At 38.9% G+C, this 22,536-nt stretch overlaps 2 protein-coding genes across 9 annotated transcripts in view; one reads left to right on the top strand and one right to left on the bottom strand.

Moving 5' to 3' along the window:
- Positions 1-1,931, bottom strand: part of ARFIP1 (ADP ribosylation factor interacting protein 1) — a 129,395-nt gene extending 127,464 nt beyond the window's left edge. The window contains exon 1 of one of the 4 annotated variants that reach the window (XM_054484562.2): positions 1,513-1,931. The gene's annotated coding sequence lies outside the window, so the exon portion shown is untranslated. The remainder of the gene's footprint in view (positions 1-1,512) is intronic. The other 3 variants (XM_054484563.2, XM_054484561.2, XM_054484564.2) reach the window with 3 other exon arrangements.
- On the top strand, positions 1,852-13,635 carry TIGD4 (tigger transposable element derived 4). 5 transcript variants are annotated; one of them, XM_054484559.2, is made up of 3 exons: positions 1,998-2,268; positions 9,983-10,071; positions 10,237-13,635. In XM_054484559.2, exon 3 carries the CDS (start codon positions 10,783-10,785, stop codon positions 12,319-12,321), a length of 1,539 nt encoding a protein of 512 aa, XP_054340534.1. In that variant the 5' UTR covers positions 1,998-2,268; positions 9,983-10,071; positions 10,237-10,782; the 3' UTR covers positions 12,322-13,635. The 5 variants fall into 5 exon arrangements, 4 of the variants coding, with proteins under 4 accessions (XP_054340533.1, XP_054340532.1, XP_054340534.1 ...); XM_054484556.2 differs by having other exon boundaries at positions 1,998-2,291; XR_010126155.1 differs by lacking the exons at positions 9,983-10,071; positions 10,237-13,635 and adding an exon at positions 5,002-7,744 and having other exon boundaries at positions 1,852-2,268.
- Positions 13,636-22,536: the final 8,901 nt, after the last annotated feature.

Here is a 22,536-nt window from a genome sequence, read left to right as displayed (position 1 = left end):
AAATGTTTTCTGTTTTCTCAGATAAAAGTGTGTTAGACTTGGTAGTTCTGGGAGAAGACGTGGGTCATGCTAAGCAAGGAAAACAAAACAAAAAACATCACAGGACAAACGAAAGAAAAGTAGAATTAAGACAGCAGTAAAATATAGTCATCTGTAGCCGCTCTGAGAGAACAGCAACGAAATGGCCAATTCGGCCGGGCACGGTGGCTCACACCTGTAATCCCAACACTTTGGGAGGCCGAGAAGGGCGGATCATTTCAGGTCAGGAGTTTGAGACCAGCCTGGCCAACACGGTGAAACCCCGTCTCTACTAAAAATACAAAAATTAGCCAGGCGGTAGTGGCGCCTACCTGTAATCCCAGCTACTCGGAAGGCTGAGACAGGAGAAAAGCTTGAGCCTGGGAGGTGGACGTTGCGGTGAGCCGAGATCGCGCCAATGCACTCCAGCCTGGGCGACAGAGTGAGACTCTGTCTCAGAAAAAAAAAAAAAGAAAAAAGAAAAGGCCAATTCCTGAAGCCCTCTGGCTGACTTAAAGGTAACCATTTCTGGTGTACATTTCTATGCCAATTAAGTTAATTAAATGGCAAGCATGAACACACCCTTACAGGTGAAAGTATGAAAGCAAAAGTTTATGAGAAGTTCTGGATCTCTTCCGGCTTTTCCTTATCAAATAAGAATGGAGTTAGGTGAATTTTATACTTTAGGAGAAAACAGGGTAGGGGCGGGGGACAGAAATCCTAAGAGTGGCTAAAGGATCTGCAGGAAGCATAAAGTGTAAACTTCTTGAAATCAAAGAGCTCAAGAGGAAGGTAAGAACAAAACAAAGGAAGTAATAACAAAATAAAGTAAAAGGGAAAAACGTCTAGCGTCTAAAAACTGTTTTTAAAAAATTATTTCCTTTTCCTAGACACGTAAACAGTAGTAACTTGGCAAACAGGAACGGAGCAGAAGACAATCGCACAACTCCTTTTCCAAAACTCCAGCATTCCTTGAACGTCCTCAGACGCACAGTCAGGCTTGGGACATTTCACAGGCAAGACTCCTCCCTGCACCACTGCCAGATGAACCTCTCAGAGGGACTGTCACTATCTCCCTTCCTCCCACTGCGGGAGAGAGGAAGTTGGGGATGCAGGGAGAGGAGGGGAGAAATGAGGGTTGGACACCAAGCCTGAAGGTGGCCCACTCCGACACTTTGTCAAGAAAGGTCCGGATTCTGGATCCTGCAACCCCTTTTCCCACCCAATGTATGCAAAGCCAAGAGAGTGCCTCCCTGCAAGGGCCAGTCCTACACCTTCACTCGACTGTTTCGGGGGCACACTCAGAGGGACAGAAGGAATGAAGGACAGAAGAAACCAAAGGCACAACACTTGGGCAGATATGGCACAGACTAAGGAGAGGCGTGCCCTGTGAAAGTCCGGAACGGTGAACCCGGAGGCAACGTGCCCGCCCCACCAGCCACCTCAAACCATCTTTCCCCCGCCTTTTCCCAGGCGAGCCAGCTCCGCCCTCACCTGTCTTAGGGTAACTCGGTGGCTTCCAAGTCGAGGCTTATCCCTTCCGCCGCTCTCTGGAATCGCCTCAACCCTGGCAAGAAGTAAGCGGAAACGCGACCCGGACCTTTTCCTTCTTCCCCTTCCCCCACGCACCTCGGCTGCTCGGGGGCGGGGAGCAACTGCAGCTGTCACAAATTCACACTGACCAACCGCCGAGGACAGTCGGACCGGCGACCTCTCAACCCGGCCTCCAGAACCAGCACCAAGACCAGCGAAGCCGGAAGTGAGGAGACCGGAAGTAGCGTTGTCCCTGGCCCTGGACGGCCTCTCTCTCCCTCAATCCGGCCTTGCCCGGCCACGTCTCGGTGGTGCCAACGCACCTCCCACGAGGATCCCTCCGCCCTTCTCCGGGAGGCGGGCTACGCCCCTCCCTCTGCTGCCCTAGCAACCACATCCGGGACTCCGACGGTGTCGTTTCCCGGGTAATTTTCTGGCAGCGACCTAATAGTAGAAGGATGTGCGCGCGGGGCCAGAGGCACCGGCTAGAGCTGGGAGTTTGCGGAAGGGCGCCCCTGCCTGGTCTTGAGAGGTCGAAGGTCTCCAGGAGGCCTCCGCCTCCCTCTTTTTCATTCACACATCCTAGCCTCACACGTTAGGAGTCCCCCCAACAGACCGTGAGCTGGTGCCGGGAGGGTGGAGGTGGATGTAGCTCGCCGCCACGCTACCACAGAAGAGCGAAAGCTGCTTTCTCAGCCACCGGAGAGCACGAAGAAGGTTATTCCAGTCCCGCGGGGAAGGTAGGGGTGGTGGGGAGAATGCGAAGATAAGGCAGCAGACGGAATGCGGGCGCTCCCTCGCGCTGCCCCCGTGCCTGGGGAGCCCCCTCCCTTCAGAAAGGCTAGACCCCCGGGCCCGGCATCCCTGAGCTCTTACTTGCTCTGGATCTGTGATCGCTTTTTGCTTTGCTCGCTCTCTCACAGTAGATTCCCTGATACTTTTCTTTCCGGCTCCTCTTTCTTTTCCCGGATGACCGAGCTCTGCTTTCTTTGCTTGCCCCATTACTTCTTAAATAGATCATTGTCCTGTCACGGAAACTGCTGAACAATTCGCTCTCTCAGAGCCCTTCATAGTTTCCTAAACGGGGCCCCAACCTGCACTACTCTACCCATCCCCAGCGCTCAGTGGTGGGAAAGCGTGGCTCCGCCGTGGTGCTAGATAGACCTGAAGTTCATTTACACACTGTACCATACAGTTGGTCCATCACAGAATATCCCTTCGAACTGCTGGACTGCTTTTGACAGCTTTGAATGCTCATTTTTACTCCCATTTCGCTTGTAGAAATGCGAAGGGTAACTGTGCACATGGCGAGATTTACCCTTCTTTAGACCGTATTTCTCAGCTGCCTTTACTTGTCGCAGTAACTGACAAGATACTTTTAATGACTGATGCCCAAAGGCAGAACTCTACCTCTACAGATTTCCAGGGAGTTTCAGTGTAGTGAAATATCCCTGGCAGGTATCTTCCCCAGATCTGTGAATAGTAAATACCTATGGCACCATAAATGTTTCCAATGTATAACAATATTGATTGAGCTCTCTAGGATACCAGCTCTTACAAAAATCGTACTGAAATTCCAAAACATAAATCTCTCGTCTTAAGTGGTTCTGTCTTAAACAAAAGGAAGGAGCAAATATATATGCCAACCCACTCAAACTGTAACTTCAATTCTTATAGCTTAGTGTGGATTTTTCTGTACAAAGCCATCTTGTTGGTTTGGAGACCATTAGTCTTCTCAATTATAAGAAAATATTCCCAATCTAAATTAATTACTGCTGTAATTGTGTAGGAACTGAACGACTACAGAACTTGCAGCTAAGTACAAGTGTTGGTCCTAGGGTTTCAGAAGGGTGACTTGGAGGAAGTGTACGGTAGGACTCAGCGGTGCTTGAATGATGTGGGCAATGAATACTAAATTGTTTTTGCTGGCTGTTGTCTTAAAGATTCCTGCTAGCTGTCTCTTGAATTTGGAGGTACTTAGCTTGACTAAAGTTAGTCTAACTATTAGACTGTTAGACTCAGAAGTGTTTCTTATTTTGGAAAGGTGAAGACTTGCTTTAGTTTGTTCATAGTTTCTTTGGCAGCTGCTGATGGTTTTGATGGAGATTCAGATGGATTTGGAACTAATGCTAACTTCTGCTTGGTGAAGGTGCTAACTAAGTTAGATACTCTTCAGTGAATTCTGGTGCTGTGTATGATTAATCCTCATCCACAGTATTACCCTGTGCAAGGCTATATATACACGGGATTAATCTTTCCATGATTTCCACTGCCCTGAAGGAAATTAGAATGTAGTCTGGCTCCAAGAAAACACTAGAAACTACTTCAGCTGGTGATGGAAAATAGTGGAATTCTATACATCCTTTGAGACAATGGAAGCAGCAACCAGCGTTCTTTGGATTGGGGAATATTTTTGGTACTAACTGAAAAACATTATTTTAAGCCTGGTGCTGCTTAGAGGAGACTTGTTTTCTCTTCCCTCTCTCCCTCTCTTCCTTTTTTCCCTCCCTTCCTCTTTTCCTTTCCTCCTTTCCTTCTTGTCTCCCTCCCTTCTCCTTCCTTCCTTCTTCCTCTTCTTTCCTCCTTCCCTCCCTCCCTTCCTTCCTTCCTTTTTTCCTTTCTCCCCTCCTTCCTTCCTTTTTTCCTTCCTTCCTTCCTCCCTCCCTCCCTTCTTTTCTTCCTTTCCTCCTTTGCCCTAAAACTTGGGGGACCCTGCCTGCTCATTTTGTTTAGAATAGAAGATTACTACTTTTCTCTGAATTGTCATTTATTTTTGGAGAGATAAGAAAAAAGGGAATAGCTGCCTTCCATATATACTGATGACATGGAGATTATCTACTCATTTAACTTTGCACTGCTATTGGCTGCTTATTTGGCTTTTGAAAAATCAGGTGCTATTTATTCATTGGGCTTGTGGGGAACTCTAGTAGCCCTGAATGGCATTTGTGGCATACTCAATGAAGTCTAATTCTTTATCCTGGCATTAAAGGCTTACCAAGATCTGGCCTCAATCTTGCAAATGAGCACTCTCTTTTATATACCTGAAGGAAAAGTGCTAATTTAGCCAACTAATAGAGATAGGTATAAATACCAATATAGACATAGATGTGAAACTTTAGTTGCAAAGAAATGTTTAATATGCTTCAAACTGCATTATTTCCCTCTTCCATGCTTTATTCTCTATTCTTATCAGCAGAAATGTTTTCCTATTTTTCCTTACCTGTGATGTACCTATCCATCCTTTACAGTTGAGTTCAGATGCTGCTTCTGTCATGAACCCATTATTTATCCTCCCTGTGAGAATTCATTTTTCCCTCTTTTTGGATCTTACAGTCTTTGATTTGAGCCCCCATTTCAGTCTGCTTTATACTACTGTTTTGCATGTTTTCCCATGATAAATAAGATGGTTTTTGGGAAACTGAACTTTGGACTTATTTGATTCTCTTATAGCACCAGGAAATTGGCCAACTCTAGTTGAGTTATGGAAATGTTGTCTGCTGCATACCAGGCAAGTTCAAGAATACCAGCAACTCCTGCTACTTAGGGTAATGGTACAAGCAGGATTAAGTGGATATAGTTGCTATCTATCTGTAGAAGACAATGAGTGAGTGCTTTCTTAAGTTTGGAAAGTAGTTGATACTCTGCAGAGGGGTATAAACTACTGATAAAAGGAGAGTGACTCATTACTCCTAGAGATTCTGAATGGGAAGAATGCCAGCTTTATGTTTTCTGATACTGATTTTTTTTTTAATAACTTGGTGCAAAAGTAGAACATTATTCTAAGATGACTGTTGTGGAAGCAAAAAAAAGGTAGAACATTAGAGTTGTAAAAATGTTTTTAACTATAAAGAGGAAAAAACTGAACTTATTTATAATTCATTTACCTAGAGAGAACATTCAACATTTTGGTCAATGTATTTTTTTTCTTTATATCTATGTAGATATATATTTCTTCATTTATTTAACAAATTGTTATTGACACCCTATGGTTTGCTGGAAGTGAGCTGTGTAGGAATAACCATGAGCCTCTGCTCTCATGTAATTTTTAGTGTATGTTGTATTTGTTGACATATAATTTTATATTTTGCTTTTTTCACTTAATGTATCATGGAATTTTTCATATCATTAAATATTCTCTTTGTGTGGCACAATAGTATTTCAGCATGTAGATATTTCTTAATTTATTGAATGAATCCTTTTTGTTGCATATTTTCAATTTTGTCCGTAATTATATAGCAATGCAGGGAATAGTCCCGTGTAAGTACGTAGAATTCTAAGATGAACTCCAGTGACACTTACCTTGTATAATTCCCTCTCCCTGTGAACATGATGGGATATTACTTCCATGATTATGTTATGTTACTTGCAAGGGAATTTTGGCGATGTAATTAAGGTTGCTAATCAATTGACTCTGAATTAATCAAAAGGGCAATATTCTAGGTAGACCTAACCTAATCAAGTGAGCACTTTAAGAACAGAGAGTTTTCTCCTGCTTGTGGCAGTAGAGGAAGTCAGAGAGATTCAAAGTGTGAAAGAGATTCTACAGGAGGAATGTTCTCCGTTGCGGAAATGAAGAGGGCCACAGACAAGGACCTGAGGGAAGCCTCTAGAAGCTGAGAGTAGTCCCTGCCAACTGCCAACAAAAAAATAAACCAGGGACCGTAGTCCTACAACAGCAAGGAACTGAATTCTGCAAACAATCTGATTGCGCTTAGAAGCAAATTCTTCCCCAGAGCCTCCAGATAAGAGCCCAGCTTCTGACCAACATCTTGATTTCTGCCTTGTGAGACCCTAAACAGAGGATCCAGTTGAGCCCACCTGGACTTAAGATCTACAGAACTGTGAGATAATAAATGGGTGTTGTTTTAAGCATTGAGTATGTGGTAATTTGTTGCATTAGCAGTAGAAAACTAATACATTTGTAAGAAATTATTTTTACATCTATAATTATTCTTTTGGGATAAAATCCTTGATATAGGCCGGGCATGGTGGCTCACGCCTGTAATCCCAGCACTTTGGGAGGGCAAGGTGAACAGATCACGAAGTCAGAAGATGGAGACCATCCTGGCTAACACGGTGAATCCCCGTCTCTACTAAAAATACAAAAAATTAGCTGGGCGTGGTGGCATATGCCTGTAGTCACAGCTACTTGGGAGGCTGAGGCAGGAGAATTGCTTGAACCCAGGAGGCAGAGGTTGCAGTTAGCTGAGATTGCACCACTGCACTCCAGCCTGGGTGACAAAGCAAGACTCCGTCTTAAAAAAAAAAAAAAAATCCTTGACATAGACTTGCTAGATAAAACATTATACACAGTTTTAAGGTTTGTATATCATATTGCAAATTTGCCCTCCATAAGCGTATTGTAACAATTTATGTGCCTCCTAACACCCTGTTACCTCACCCCAGCAAATACTAGATACTGACATTCTGATAGGCAAAAACAAAAATGTATGTTTTTTTAAAAGAAGATTTATGTTTTTCTTATTAGTAGTAGGATTGACCATTGTTTTCTTTATTTGAAATTAATTTGGTGAGTCTTTTTTGATGATTTGCATATTCTTATTTTCTGATTAGCTTAACCGTTGACATAGAGAAAATATTCCCTAATATGTAGAATAGCATTTCTCTGCTGTAATATTTTCAAGAGGGAGAATGATAAATGAGCTTGAGAGGATGACTATTCTGAGAAATATTAGCTGCTGCCATTACTCCTTGCAAAAGAATATCCCAGATGTTATACTGTTGGAGTTTGGAGAATGTCAGCTTCATTGATCAAGTAGTATTGATGCCTTATTCTTTTCTAGGGAAAAAGTCTAATTTGTCTGTTTGGGATTAGAAATGTGATTGTTTTTAGGAATAAAGATGTATTGTATCTTATCATGGAAAATTGTAGCTTTGACTAATGTTAACTCAGGGGAAAAACCTAATCTTCCTAAATAAAGTTATCACATTTTCAATTTTCTCAAGATAATGAGCAATCTCTGATAGTATATATTATATCGCTTTAACCAGGATGGGAAAAGAAGAAAATGAAATTACTTTTTCTATAATCCTTGCTGTTTGACATGATAGATTTTATTTCTGATAAATGAGATAAGGCAGGAGGGAGAGAGGAAGGAAGGGAGGGAGGAAGAGAGGGAGGGATTGGGAGAGGGAGGATGGAAGGGAAGGAAGGAAAGAAAAAAGGCGGGAAGGAAGGAAAAGAGGAAGGAAAGAAGGAAGGAAGGAAGAAGTTGGGAGATTTTCTTTCTCCTAGTAAATTTGGTTTGTTTTGTCTTTGAAAAATTGGTTTTTGCTATGTCAATTTCTGAAGGTTGGTATCTTCCTAATAAGAGCAAGAATTTTATTTTTATTTTGAAATAATTGCGTATTTACGGAAAATTGTAGGAAAATATAAGAAGAGATCCCATATACAAGCAAGATTTTTTTAACGTTAGTTGTATGGTCAAATCTTATTACTTAGGTCTGCCCTCCCTGACAGATAGAGTTGCTATTTGTGTTCACAGAATTCATAATGGCCTATTCTTCCATGGAGGCCTAATGTTGCTTTTTTTTTTTTTTTTTTTTCTTAAGGCATTGGAAATGCTGGCTTAGGTTGGTGCTGGGAGCATAGAATCAGTAACTATGGTCACAGGAGGCCCCACCAGTGTGATTCAAAGATACTGTAATATAGTGAAAAGAATGCTGACTTGACATTTAAAAGCCTGGATTCTGGACTGCTCTTAACCACATTGTAACTGGGACCAATGAAATCCAGTTTTACCTTCCTCCTTAGTTATTTGGAGTACAGGTAGTAAAACCATTTAAAAACTAAAACCCTGGGCTATCATTTTTAAGACTTTTTTCGAAATGACACTTTTTTTAAAAAAAGAATTCCTTTACTGGTTGTAATTCCTATGATAAAAATTCCTCCTTTGAGTTGGACAACAAGGGCAGAAGAATTTTGGCAAAAGTTTTGTCAAAAGATTTTGTGCAAAAAGTTGTGTGTCACCTGGGAAACCAGGAAGCCCAGCAAGAAGAATGGAGTGCCCACACTCACACAGAAGTAACACTGCTCATCAAATTAGCTTGTTATTATCTTGGCTGCCCCACAGATTCTGATAAGGGAGGTGCTGACTTGGGAAAGTAGAGGTGAGCCTATCTGGGGCCATGTGACTGTTCTCATGGCTTAAGAAAAGCCCTACTTTAGGCCGGGCACAGTGGCTCACGCCTATAATCCTAGCACTTAGGGAGGGTGGAGGCAGCCGAGGCGGGCAGATCACGAGGTCAAGAGATTGAGACCATCCTGGCCAACATGTTGAAATCCCGTCTCTACTAAAAATACAAAAATTAGCTAGACATGGTGGCGTGTGCCTGTAGTCCCAGCTAGTTGGGAGGCTGAGGCAGGAGAATCACATGAACCCGGGAGGCAGAGGTTGCAGTGAGCCGAGATTGCGCCACTGTATTCCAGCCTGGGTGACAGAGTGAGACTCCATCTCAAAAGAAAAAAAAAAAGAAAAGCCCTACTTTGAGTATAGATTTAAGGTGGGATTCTTGCTTCTGTTTGCAAGTAGGATTTTATAGTTTCCCGAATTGTAGATTCACACAGCCAAAAGACATGAGAGAGATAATGATGATGAGATCATCACCACCTATTTGTTGAGCACTTTCTTAAAATACTAAATACTGTGCTACGTGCTTTATGCTCTTTCATTGAATCTTTTTGAATGCACAATAATGAAGTATGTACTGTAGTTACTCCCATTTTACAGATAAGGAAGCTGAAGCTTCAAATGGTTAAGTAAATGACCTGGGATCACATGAGTACTAAATAGCAGAGTCACTTCTCAATTCAGAACTGCCTGGCACCTTTTTTTTTTTTTTTACAGATAGAAAGTAGAGGACCTGAGACGTTAAGACTTGTGGTCACTATCCTTCCTATTCTTAGTCTACATCTTTTTCTGCATTATACTCTCCTAATTGTTTGTTTCTATGCCTTTTGTCCAGTATTTCTGGCCTCTGTACCTTCAGCTAATGTGTCAAATTAATAAAAAAGTTACTGAGTTCTTAGCCTACTAACAGGATAAGGGTTAAAAAAAAAAAAAAGAGAAGAGAAAAATTTTAAATAATAAAAATAAAAAGGTATTGGGTTTTTAAGCTTTTAGGTCAAATGGGATTTAGATTTTTTTTTAAATAGAATTGTCACTTGATTTTTTAGGGAAGCATTTTCTGTCAGACTCCTATAAAAGAGACACTGTCTCCCATGTGCTATTAAAAGTTGAACCTTGTGACTACTGTCTGAGTATGTTTTCTTTTGGAGAAGTTAGAGGGTGCAGTCTGTGACCTCATGTGAAAAATAGCCACCAAGCATCTATCCAGCATCATTTTTAGTTCTTTAATTTTGGTAAGCCCACATTTTCAAAATAGATTAAATTTATCTGATTTATTTCAGAACTATATATTATAAAGCATTCAAAGGCAAGTGAGAATTCAAATCTGTAGAACAGAACTAGAGAGCTTTTACAGAGAGGCCTTTGGGAGGTAAGCATTTCTCTTGGAAACTTTATTGTATTTTCAGAACCATGCTTCTATTATTTTCATTATTAACATAATAATTGGGTATAAGCATTATTTTAATATTCAACTGACATATCGCTAAAATTGCTTTTTTTTTTTTTTTTTTTTTTTTACATTTTCAAACAACAGCAGAAGATATACTGGCAAGTTCTAGAAGGATTCTACCATTTTCTTCTTTACCATGAACAAACTTGAAAATTAATGGGTAATAGTTGCATGAAAACTTTTGAACGTTTTTTCTTCTTATCTCTGAGGCCTTCTATGGAGAATTAATAGGTGGTTGAATGTGTGCATGGATAAAATGGATCATCTTAAAGGATTGAAGTTCCAAAAATACATCAGCAGGACTGGACAGGTTTTATATAATGAGATTTCTATTTTAGCTTGACTTCTACAACTCTGAATAAGCTATAAACTGAGCTATACAAGGTTCTAGGAAGGAAGTTTCTCTTCTAAAATATTCTAGTTGCATATAATATTTTTCTTCTTCAGATCTTTGAAAAGCATATTTTGTCATCAAGTTCCTACAAAATAAGACTATTAGACACTTACCAACTTTTAGTATATAAAGTAGGTTAGAAAGCAGCAATCTATATCATACTGGAAAACAAATGTAATTAAAGAAACAGTCACCAGGAAGTAAGAAGAGTAATCTCTACATAAGCACTGGCTGAGATGGCAGAAGCTTCTGTGGATGCCTCAACTCTGCCTGTAACAGTGAAGAAAAAGAAAAGCCTATCCATTGAAGAAAAGATCGACATCATAAATGCAGTGGAAAGTGGCAAGAAAAAAGCAGAGATTGCTGCTGAATATGGAATAAAGAAAAATTCATTGTCTTCTATTATGAAGAATAAAGACAAAGTTCTAGAAGCCTTTGAATCTCTAAGATTTGATCCAAAGAGAAAAAGACTGAGAACTGCTTTTTACACAGATCTGGAAGAGGCATTAATGAGGTGGTATCGAATTGCTCAGTGTCTAAATGTACCAGTTAATGGTCCGATGTTACGTCTAAAAGCTAATGATTTTGCCCAGAAACTGGGCCATAATGATTTTAAGTGCAGTAATGGTTGGCTGGATCGTTTTAAATCCAGGTATGGTTTAGTATTCAGAGCTCAACCTGTGGAAGCTACAGGTGTACCAGTAGACCCTTCGACTGTCTGGTACCAAAATGTACTTCCTTATTATTTAAATGATTATCATCCTAAAAATGTTTTTAATATAAAAGAGACTGGGCTGCTTTATCGAATGTTACCTACCAATACATTTGCATTTAAAGGCGAAACATGTTCAGTTGGAAAGTTATGCAAAGACAGAATAACTCTGGTGGTTGGCACAAACATGGATGGCTCAGAGAAACTTCCTCTGCTTCTCATTGGAAAAAAGAGAAATCCACATTGTTTCAAAGGTTTAAAATCATTGCCTGTGTGTTATGAAGCTAACAGAATGGCATGGATGACCTCCGATGTATTTGAACAATGGATGCGAAAGCTTGATGAGAAATTTCAAGCTCAGCAACGAAGAGTGGTGATTTTTGTTGAGTCTTTTCCAGCACATCCAGAGGTAAAGAACCTAAAATCCATTGAGTTAGCATTCTTTCCATCATGTTTATCTTCCAAATGTATAGCTATGAAACAAGGCATTATTAAAAGCCTTAAAATCAAATATCGACACTGTCTTATCAAGAAATTTTTAAGCTCTGTTGAAGGTAGCAGAGAATTTACATTTTCACTACTAGACGCAGTTGATACATTGCATCTTTGCTGGAGGGCTGTAACCCCAGAGACTATTGTTAAAAGCTATGAAGAGGCAGGATTCAAATCTCAAAAGGGAGAAAGTGACATAACAAATGCAGAGAAGGATACTGGTCTGGATTTGGTTGCTGATGCTCTGGGGGCAGGAGTAGAATTTCCTGAAGGTTTATCTATAGAAGAATATGCTGCCCTGGATGACGATTTGGAGACATGTGAAGCAGCACCAAATGGTGATTCCGTATGCACCAAAGAAAGTAAATCGGATGAAACTGGATTTTACACTTCTGACGAAGAAGATGATGATGGATCTCCAGGAACTGAACTCCCTTTACCATCAAAATCTGAGGCAATAACTGCTTTAGATACTCTGAAAAAATTTCTTAGAAGTCAAGATATGAACGATGGACTTCAAAATTCTTTAGCAGACCTTGAAAATTTTATTAACTCTTTATCACCTAAGTAACTATGTATTGTACATCTAAAGAGTAATAGCTTTTCCTGATACATTTTATTATATAAGGTATGTAAAGGAGTTATACCACACCACTTAAACATAAAAAATGAAAAACTAGTAATCCTTGGTTTAATTGCAAAAACCTTTGGTTTGAATAGCAAAACTCCCTAGTAAATAATGATTGAATAAAAAAATACTAATTTCTATTTAACAAGGTTTTAGGGAGTAAAAAATGTATTTCAAAGGGCTATACTAGACACATATGGTCAATATGTCAAACATAAAAGGAACTCTTCTGCTATATTTGCACATTGAATTGGTGATTTCTGTTTTGTTTTTTTAAGTTCAGATTATGTTCTAGAATATTTTAATTTATCTACCTAATCTCAGAAAAAAATCTAGCAATAGTTTATTTTTATAAAGATATATATATGCCATATGTATTCTAACTAGACTTTTTAAATATCAAAGATAAAGTAATTTTAAATTATTTTTCACATAACTAGCTGACCTTTCTAATAAATTATGGAAAACTGCTGAAAATAGAATCTGACCTAACTATATACCAAAATGATTAAAAATATGAGTCTTACTACTTTCAAGTTATTTGTATATCAGATCAAATGAAAAGCTGTGACCCTATCAGGTTTGTCATCTGTAACTAGAAGCTGTGGATTCTTCCTAAATATTTATATGTATATTTGTGTTTAATAGAAAAGTATATTATTGAAACATTTATTAAATTATTGTGATATTTATAGTTTAATAGTTATGCCCAGATATTTTTCTAATTTTAACACTCAAGCTTTTAATCTATAATATTTAATTATTTTTTGGATTTTACTGAATTTTATTTTCAGGTAAAACTAAATGTCCTTTTAGCATATTTTGATGTATGTAATCCTTTTTTCCCCCAAATTTGATGGGTAACACTTTGTATTAAAATTCTGTTTGAGGAAGTTTTATCTATAGAATGTTTTAAAATATTGTATGGAATTAATTGATTTCCATCTATAAAGTAGTCTTTAGATAGTAGAATGTTGTAACAATAATTTGTGAGACTTTTCCATTGTTAAATTTTAGTTTGCTTATTTAACTTATTACACTCAATTTAGTATCCCCTTTGAAAAATATTTTATAAAAATGTAAAACATACAGATTATTTTTACTATGAATCATTAGTCTGCCAACAGATGACACATTTGGAAGGAAATATCTATAGGAAGCATTTTTATTTTTCAACTGTTGATTTATTCTGCTTTTGAGAGTTGGTAATTGTAAGCCTTAAAATGTATTAAAATTAAAGTTTCTTTTAGAGTGAAATAAGGATTACTTGAAAGCATTTTATTAATGATTTGATTTAAAATTGTAATTTGGTACAATCATGGGTCTGATGGAGCTCTTAGGAGTTCCACCTTTAACTATAGTACTTGGCATATATTGGCTCCTCAATAATTTTTTTCTTTTTTTGTGATCTGTTTTATTTAATCATTCCAGATATTCAATGATAAAAGAATTGTTATCTCCATTTTTATAGACGAGGAAATTAAAACCTAGAAAGATGAAATGATTTGGTTAAAAATATCTCAGAGCCAAAACTAAAATGCAGCTGTTCCCTGTCACCTAGTCCTGTATTCCTCTATGTACCACAATGCTTCTTATCTATACTCTATGAAGGAAAATTGTATTATTTTCTTCCCTTGAGTTTAGGGGACTGAGGGCAAAGAAAATATGCTGGATCCATGCTGGTAGCACTATTCATAAGAGCTCTTCTGAGAACACCATTACTAGTGAAATACTGGGACGCCATCAGATTTGGTAATTCTATACCAATCACAGAGGTTCCAGTGTAGTTCTTTTGAAAATATTTAAAATAAGTTCAATATTTCCAAAGTACAGAAAGCACCCTCTTTTTTTTCTCCTATATGACATGATCCATTCCATGATCCATAAATATTTCTGAGGCATAATGTATCTAAAGATAATATAATAAGACAAGGCCGGGCATGGTGGCTCACATCTGTAATTCCAGCACTTTGGGAGGCCAAGGCAGGAGAATCACTTGAGCCCAGGAGTTCAAGACCAGCCTGGGCAACATAGGGAAACCCCATGTCTACAGAAAATAAGAAAATTAGCCAGATGCAGTGGCACGTGCCTGTTGTCCCAGCTACTTGGGAGACTGAGGTGGGACGATTGCTTGAGCCCAGGAAGTTGAGGCTGCAGCAAGCAGTGATTGTGCTACCGCATTCCAGCCTTGGTGACTGAGTGAGACCCTGTCTCAAAAAAAGTAAAATTAATTTTAAAAAATAAGACAAAGCTATTATAAATAAGAATTTAAAATGCCCACAGATTTAAATTCAAAGATAAGTTGTTACTGTGCACTCTTTTGTAGTTTAGAAGACATATAAGCAATTTTTTGAATAAAAATTTTAGAAATTAACTTTTCCTCAGATGACAATCACTGCTGCATATCTTGCTCCTGATTTATCTTCTACGTACACAATCATTACAAAGCTAGAACTAAATATTGCTTGTCTTTTCAAAACACAACTTTAGTTTGCCTGTTTTTCAATTTAATGTAGCATTATTTTCATTATTCTTGCCTTGCAAATCCCTACTGTTTCAACAATGTTTTTGCTTCCTTCTACTTCATCAAGAGCAAGTCTTATGTTGAATTTGGGACATCATTTCACTTCCAGTGGCCACTTAACTACTAGTGAAAGGTTTGGTTCAGGATAAAGTAGGACAATGAGTAAATTAAGGCCTATGAGTTTCATGTGGCCTGCCTGGCTTCCCATTTGGACCTGAGATCAAATCTCAAACCTTTTCACTGTATACAAAGCAGATTAACCAGAATGGGGAAAAGAGGAAAGAGAGGGTTGAATGAGAGCTTTCCAAGCAAATAAAGAATGGGGAAAAGAGGAAAGAGAGGGTTGAAGGAGAGCTTTCCAAGCAAATACCTCAGCTGTTAAGAGACACCCTTTTCAATTGCTGGTCCAGTAGGGGCTCCAGTTTGGTAGAGACTGGCAGAGAGAGGTTTGCACCTTAGGAGAGGCAGCACTACACATCTGGCTGTGGTTTCAGAGTCCAGTGGTAGGCTAGATCCTTAGATCTAGCCTGAGCTAAATAAGTACAGTATGGCTTGAGTCTGTCAAGAAGCTAAGAGAAAATCCTACCACCACAGCACAGAAAGACCTAGGGTGGGGACCATAGTGTGCATATAATACATTCTCAGAAAAAGTTTCATTCAGTGGAATAAGTCAAATCAAACTCTAATTTTGTGCTACCTTGTGATAGACATATATTTCTCTAAATCTGAGTTTATTCCATAGAATGAGACTGAAAGAAAATTTTGCATATAAAAATATAAATGTATTTAGTAAAGTGTTCCACAACTATAAGGAATGACTACATTGTACTTCCATGTTACCACTTCCAAATTTGCCCAAATGGTAACATGTGGTCACTAAACATCAGTAACAGTTTTCTCATTGGCGTTCTTCTATGCAATAAAATAGGGAAACCAGCATTTCTAGAAATATGGAGCCCAGAAACTATTTTCAGGCCAAGGCAGGAGGATTGCTCAATGCCAGGAGTCTAAGACCAACTTGGCCAACAGAGCAAGACTCCACCTCTACACAAAATTTAAAAATAAAAATTAGCTGAGCATGGTGGCAAGAGCTGGTAGTCACAGCTACTCAAGAGGGTAAGGCGGGAGAAACACTTGAGACCAGGAGCTCAAGGCTGCAGTGAGCTAAAATCATGCCACTGTACTGCAGCATGGGTGATAGACACCTTGTCTCAAAAAATAAATAAAGGAAAACAGAGAGGTTTTCATTTTGAACGAGGGAAAAAAGTGACTTAGAATCCTTTATTTTTTCTGAATCAATCCTTATGCAAAGCAATACAATAAAATGCACTTTACAAACAAAGTAGCCCTTTCTATGGCCATATTTACTGTTTCAGTTGTCCTATTTTCTTGGCCTAGAATTAACTTGTGAAGCCTGGAGTAACCCAGAGTCTGGGGACACACTAAGTAACAAATATATTACTGTATTTGTCTGCTTGGACTTCCATATTGCAGTATCATAGACAGGGTGGTTTAAACAACAGAAATTTATTTCTCACAGTTCTGGAGGCTAGAAGTCCAAGATCTGGGCATTGGCATGGTTGGTTTCTGATGAAGGCTCTCCTCTTGGGTTGCAGACTGCCACCTTCTTACTCTGTGCTCACATGACTTCTTTGTGTGAGCAAGGAGAGAGAGCAAGCTCTCTGGTGTCTCTCATAAAGGCACTAACTCCCAACATGAAGATCCCAACTAACCCTAATTACCTCCCCCTCATCTCCAAGTATCACATTGTGGGTGAGGGCTTGAACGTATGAATTTTGCGGAGGGTCGGGGGTCGTACACAAACATTCAGTCCCTCACAACTACCTAGTACAAATAAAGGTATTCACATGTTAATCAATTTAGTTTTCCATTTGCTAAAAATTAAAAGGGCATGCTTGTTTCAGAACTTGTTAATCAGCTGTAGCTATTAAAAAGGACTTTAAAGTTTATGAAACATACATAAAGTTTATGAAGAAATGAAGACATTTTATGTTCTTGAATAAATGAGAAGACTCAATACGGAATATGCTAGTTTTCCTCAAGTTAATTCCAATCAAAATCCCCAGGCAGTTTTGTTGAAAACTTTGCCAATGCATTCTGATTTTCATGTGGGAGAATAAATGTGTATCAATACCTAAGAAAATTTTGAAAAAATCAAAATAATGGAGTATTTGACATACCAGAAGTCAAAACAATATGGTGTGGGCAAGAGAAATAATAGGTCAGGCTGCATGCAGTGGCTCATGCCTATAATCCCAGGACTTAGGGAGGCCGAGGCCGGCAGATCACTTGAGGTCAGGAGTTTGAGACCAGCCTGGCCAACATGGGGCTCTACTACAAATACAAAAATTACAAAATACAAAATTTAAAAATACAAAAATTAGCCGGGTGTGGTGGTGCATGCCTGTAATACCAGCTACTCAGTGTCTGAGGCACGAGAATCACTTGAGTCCGGGAGGCAGAGGTTGCAGTGAGCTGAGATTGCGCCACTGCACTCCAGCCTGGGTGACAGAGCGAAACTCGGTCTCAAAAAAATAAATAAATAAATAAGAAAAGAAATAATAGATCAATCAAAGGATTAATATATAATATCTAGAAGAATACCAGTAATTTAGTATGTGATAAAAATGGAGTTTTTAATCAGTGGAGAAAAGATGAATTATTCAGTAACTGGTATTTAACTGGTACTGGGGCAACTGGCTAACTCTATAGGATATTTTTAAAGTCGTATATGAAAATTAATCCTAAAAGGATTAAACTCTGAAAAGGAAGAAAGGAAGGAAGGAAAGATAGTAACAAACAGGCTTGCAAATACTAAGAAAAAATACAGGTAAATATAAATATTGTAATAAGGAATTGTAATAGGAAATGTAAATATTGTAATAGGGAAGATCTTTATAAAATAGTGACACTCAAGAAAAAGAGTATAAAAATACTAATGGTTCATGAAAGTAGGAAAATATTTTCAACATCGCTGGAAATCAAAGAAATGTAAGCAAAACAATGGGATCTCTCTCTCTTTGTTTTTTGGCCTGTCACATTAGACAAAAATGATAATACCAAATGTAGACAAAAGCATAGGGAAATGGATGCACTGTTGTTAGAAAGATAAATTGGTACACTGTTATGTTATCATAATTATAGCCGACATGTATTAAATGCTTACTAATTTCCAGACATTTTAAGTGTTTTGCATATGTTACCTCATTTAATCCCTAGAATAATTCGAAATCTTATCCCCATTTTACTGATGAAAAAATTGAAGTATAGCACAGCTAATAAATGACAGAACAAAGATTCAAACCCAGATAATTTGACTTGATATGTGTACACGATATACATTTATCCTGACAAAACAAAAATGTTAAGGATATTTGTTGCAATGCCTACAGTTCCAAAGTCCCATATTCAAAACCCTGGGGCATATGTGTTTCAGAATTCAAAACTTCTTATATTTAAAAAGGATAATATTGCATATGCTCTGTATTGTATAACACCCCCAGTAGGTACTGGAAAAACACCCTACAATAAAATAATTCTGCAGTGAAACATATATTCATGTGAAGTCAGATAAGTGAAGATCATGAATAGCTTAATAACTTTGTAGGTTTTATTGCTAAATAAGTTCACGTCCATTCAACTTTTACCACAAAATGGGTTACAAAAAAGTTTTCAGAGCTTTTTGTATTGCAGAACCTCGGAAAAAAGATTGCAGTACTGTAATAGCATAAAACAAAAATAAAAGATTGAAACTATTTAAATGTTTCTAATAGAGAATTGACTCAATATACATGTTTATATATTGAATGAAATGTCTAGGCTCAAACTTTTTTTAACTTCTTTTATTATACTTGAGTGTATATGCTATGATGTTGGCCTGAACTGAAGAGGATATTTTCTAAATTTGACTTGCAAATTCTTCTTGTTGAATATTTTACCATCACCACAGGGCTAGAAAATTCCTTGCCAAGTAAAATAGAAACTATACCATGGTATTGAATTGGTGAAAAAGTAGACTTGCTGGCTTAACATAATAAATTATATGTTCATCTTTGTACATTAGCCTAATTTAAGGCCAAAGGAGTCGGCTTCTTTGATCAGAAAACTCTTAGCCATTGTGTCAAGGAGAAAATCAAAAGATTAAGAGCCCCACTTCACTCCACTTAAAATTATTTTTTTCTTAGTTGTCAAATCTCAACAAGATTGTGAATATTTTTAAAGGTGAGACTATCATATAATTCCTTTATATCTCCCCAAGAGTACCTACTAAATACATAGCAGGCTATTGATATGATTAAATATTTGCTCAATGGAAAAAGTAAATTAAAGATACAGGTAGTCTTGTTTCTTGTATTAGGAATAAAGACTTGGCTTTTGTTTTCTTTTCCCCTAACTTCTTCTTCTAAGGCAAGAAACTCTTCTAATCATTAATGCAAGGTCACTGCCTGGGTTATTGGCTGGTATTACACCTTATTTTCTTTGGAGTTTTGCTCTTGTTGCCCAGGCTGGAGTGCAATGGCGTGATCTTGGCTCACCACAACCTCTGCCTCCCGGGTTCAAGCAATTCTCCTGCCTCAGCCTCCCAAGTAGCTGGCATTACAGGTGCTCGCCACCATGCCCAGCTAATTTCGTATTTTTAGTAGAGATGGGGTTTCTCCATGTTGGCCAGGCTGGTCTCAAACTCCTGACCTCAGGTGATCTGCCTGCCTCGGCCTCCCAAACACCCTATTTCCTATATTATGAAATAGACTTAGCATAGAGATAGAAGCCATTTTCATGTCACTACCTGCTCAAATGAGGAACCATTCCCCAAAAAAGATCCAGAATTGCATCTCTCAATTCTTGGAGTACTTTGCAGAAAGACATTCACCCCACACCATAGAGTGACTAGTTTACTGTTTAGTTATGCCTTTTCTATGTGTAACAAGTCCTGCACCTGCACCCAGAGGTTATGCTAGGGAACAGTTTAAAGATTACAATGTCTAAATAACGTACGTGTGTGTGTGTGTGTGTGTGTGTGTGTGTGTGTGTGTATTTATTTATTTATTTATTTTGAGAAGGAGTCTCGCTGCATTGCCCAGGCTGGAGTGCAGTGGTGTGATCTTGGCTCACTGCAACCTCCACCTCCTGGGTTCAAGCATTTCTCCTGCCTCAGCCTCCCAAGTAGCTATGACTACAGGTGTGTGCCACCACATCTGCCTAATTTTTGTATTTTTGGTAGAGACGGGATTTCACCATGTTGGCCAGGCTGGTCTCGAACTCCTCACCTCAGATGATCTGCCCACCTTGGCCTCCCAAAGTTCTGAGATTACAGGTATGAGCCACTGCACCCAGCCCAAGACAGTTATATTTAAGTGGAAAAATTAAGTTTGTTATTTTTCTGCTACCAAACAGAAATGGGGGCTTGAGAGCAAGTAAAGTTTAACTTGTTTAAAAAAGAGTATTTATTCATTCCTGAATTGTAGTATGTGCAATTTAAATCTACTATGAAGCTAATAACCTTTTACAACATCTACTTGTACTTAGGCTACAAGTACAAACGGAATTAGGAATTGTAATTAGGCTACAAGTACAAGTGGAATTTCAACTTTCAGCCTTTTTCTTCTAAATTTGGTCATTGTCCTCCAGATTTAGTTATTCTGTTAGAGAAATTATACTAAATCCTTTGGAAGTCCAGATTGGTCTGACTTAATTTATTTACTTACTGAGGGGGTTTTCACAAATAGAATTGATGCAATCCTAGTGACTCTAAAGATTACAGTGGGGAGAAAAATGACTTTATTCAGCAAGAGCCTGTCATGCTCCTCTTGTTAGGCACTGAGGATTTAATGATGAGAGTAATTAAAAAATCCCTGCCCTCACGGAACTGGCAGTATAGTATGGGAAGCAGACACTACCCAATAAAGACACTAACAAATATAATATTGCAATTGCTATAAATGCTCTCAAGGAGTGGTACCTACTTTTATAAATTTGCATAATATGGGAATTTGACCTAGACTCAAGGTCAGGGAAAGATTCACTGAAGTATCAGGAGCTGAGACCTGAGATTTGAATGATAAATAGGAGTTAAGTAGACATGAGCAACTAGAGGAAGGAGAAGACCATTCTGGACAAAGGCTCTGGGGGAGAGAGAGGCTGTATCAGTTCAGGAACTAAAAGCCTCTAGAGTAAGGAAAAGTGTGGTGTGGTAGAGGGCAGGCGTTGCAGTGACTGACCTGTAGTTAGGGCTGGGAAAGTAGTAGCTATCTTATTTACAGGAAAAAAAAATGTAGGAGGTGAGGGAGAAGTCTTCCTTTCATGCGCGTCCGTGTGAAGAGACCACCAAACAGGCTTTGTGTGAGCAACATGGCTGTTTATTTCACCTGGGTGCAGGCGGGCTGAGTCCGAAAAGAAAGTCAGCAAAGGGAGATGGATTATCATTAGTTCTTATAGGTTTTGGGTTAGGTGGTGAAGTTAAGAGCAATGTTTTGCGGGCAGGGGTGGATCTCACAAAGTACATTCTCAAGGGTGGGGAGAATTACAGAGAACCTTCTTAAGGGTGGGGGAGATTACAAAGTACATTGATCAGTTAGGGTGGGGCAGGAACAAATCACAATGGTGGAATGTCATCAGTTAAGGCTATTTTTACTTCTTTTGTGGATCTTCAGTTACTTCAGGCCATCTGGGTGTATATGTGCAAGTCACAGGGGATGTGATGGCTTGGCTTGGGCTCAGAGGCCTGACATTCCTGCCTTCTTATATTAATAAGAAAAATAAAACAAAATAGTGTTGAAGTGTTGGGGCGGCAAAAATTTTTGGGGGGTGGTATGGAGAGAGAATGGGCAATGTTTCTCAGGGCCGCTTCCAGCGGGATTAGGGGCGGTGTGGGAACCTAGAGTGGGAGAGATTAAGCTGAAGGGAGGTCTTGTGGTAAGGGGTGATATTGTGGGGATGTAAGAAGAAACATTTGTCGTATAGAATGATTGGTGATGGCCTGGATACGGTTTTGGATGAATTGAGAAACTAAATGGAATAACAGAAGGAGAAAAACAGGTATAAAAGGTCTAAGAATTGGGAGGACCTAGGACATCTGATTAGAGAGTGCCTAAGGAGATTCAGCATAGTCCTGCCAGCAAAGATTATTTATTTACTTCAAGAGTTTAGAGTGGCAGTTTGGGGATAGCACCAGGAGATATCAGCTGTGATGGCTTGGCGAAACAGCGTAAACCGGCAGTGTAAACAACAGCAGGGCATGTATGAGTAGTTGAGAACAGTGAATAGGAGTATGACTAGACAAAAGATAGTAGGAATGACAAGTTTTTTTGGGGCACAGTCTAAGTTGGCCTGGTGTCTGGAATGAGACTGGGGCCTAATAAAAAGGAGCGTCTATACAGGAGCTTAAATGGGCTGTACCTTGTAGCATTCTGAGGACAGGCCTGAATTCTGAGAAGCGAAAGTGGTAAAAGTATTGTCCAGTCCTTTTTAAGTTGGTGGCTGAGCTTGGTGAGGTGTGTTTTTAAAAGACCTTTAGTCCGTTCTACTTTTCTTGAAGATGGAGGACCGTAAGGGATATAAAGGTTTCACTGAATACTAAGAGCCTGAAAAACTGCTTGGCTGATTTGACTAATAAA

This window comes from Pongo pygmaeus, chromosome 3 (genome assembly GCF_028885625.2).
Source record: "Pongo pygmaeus isolate AG05252 chromosome 3, NHGRI_mPonPyg2-v2.0_pri, whole genome shotgun sequence".
NCBI classification, from domain to species: Eukaryota; Metazoa; Chordata; class Mammalia; order Primates; family Hominidae; genus Pongo; species Pongo pygmaeus.
The sequence above is the reverse complement of the archived record's forward strand: the minus strand, read 5'-3'. Positions and strand labels throughout refer to the sequence as shown.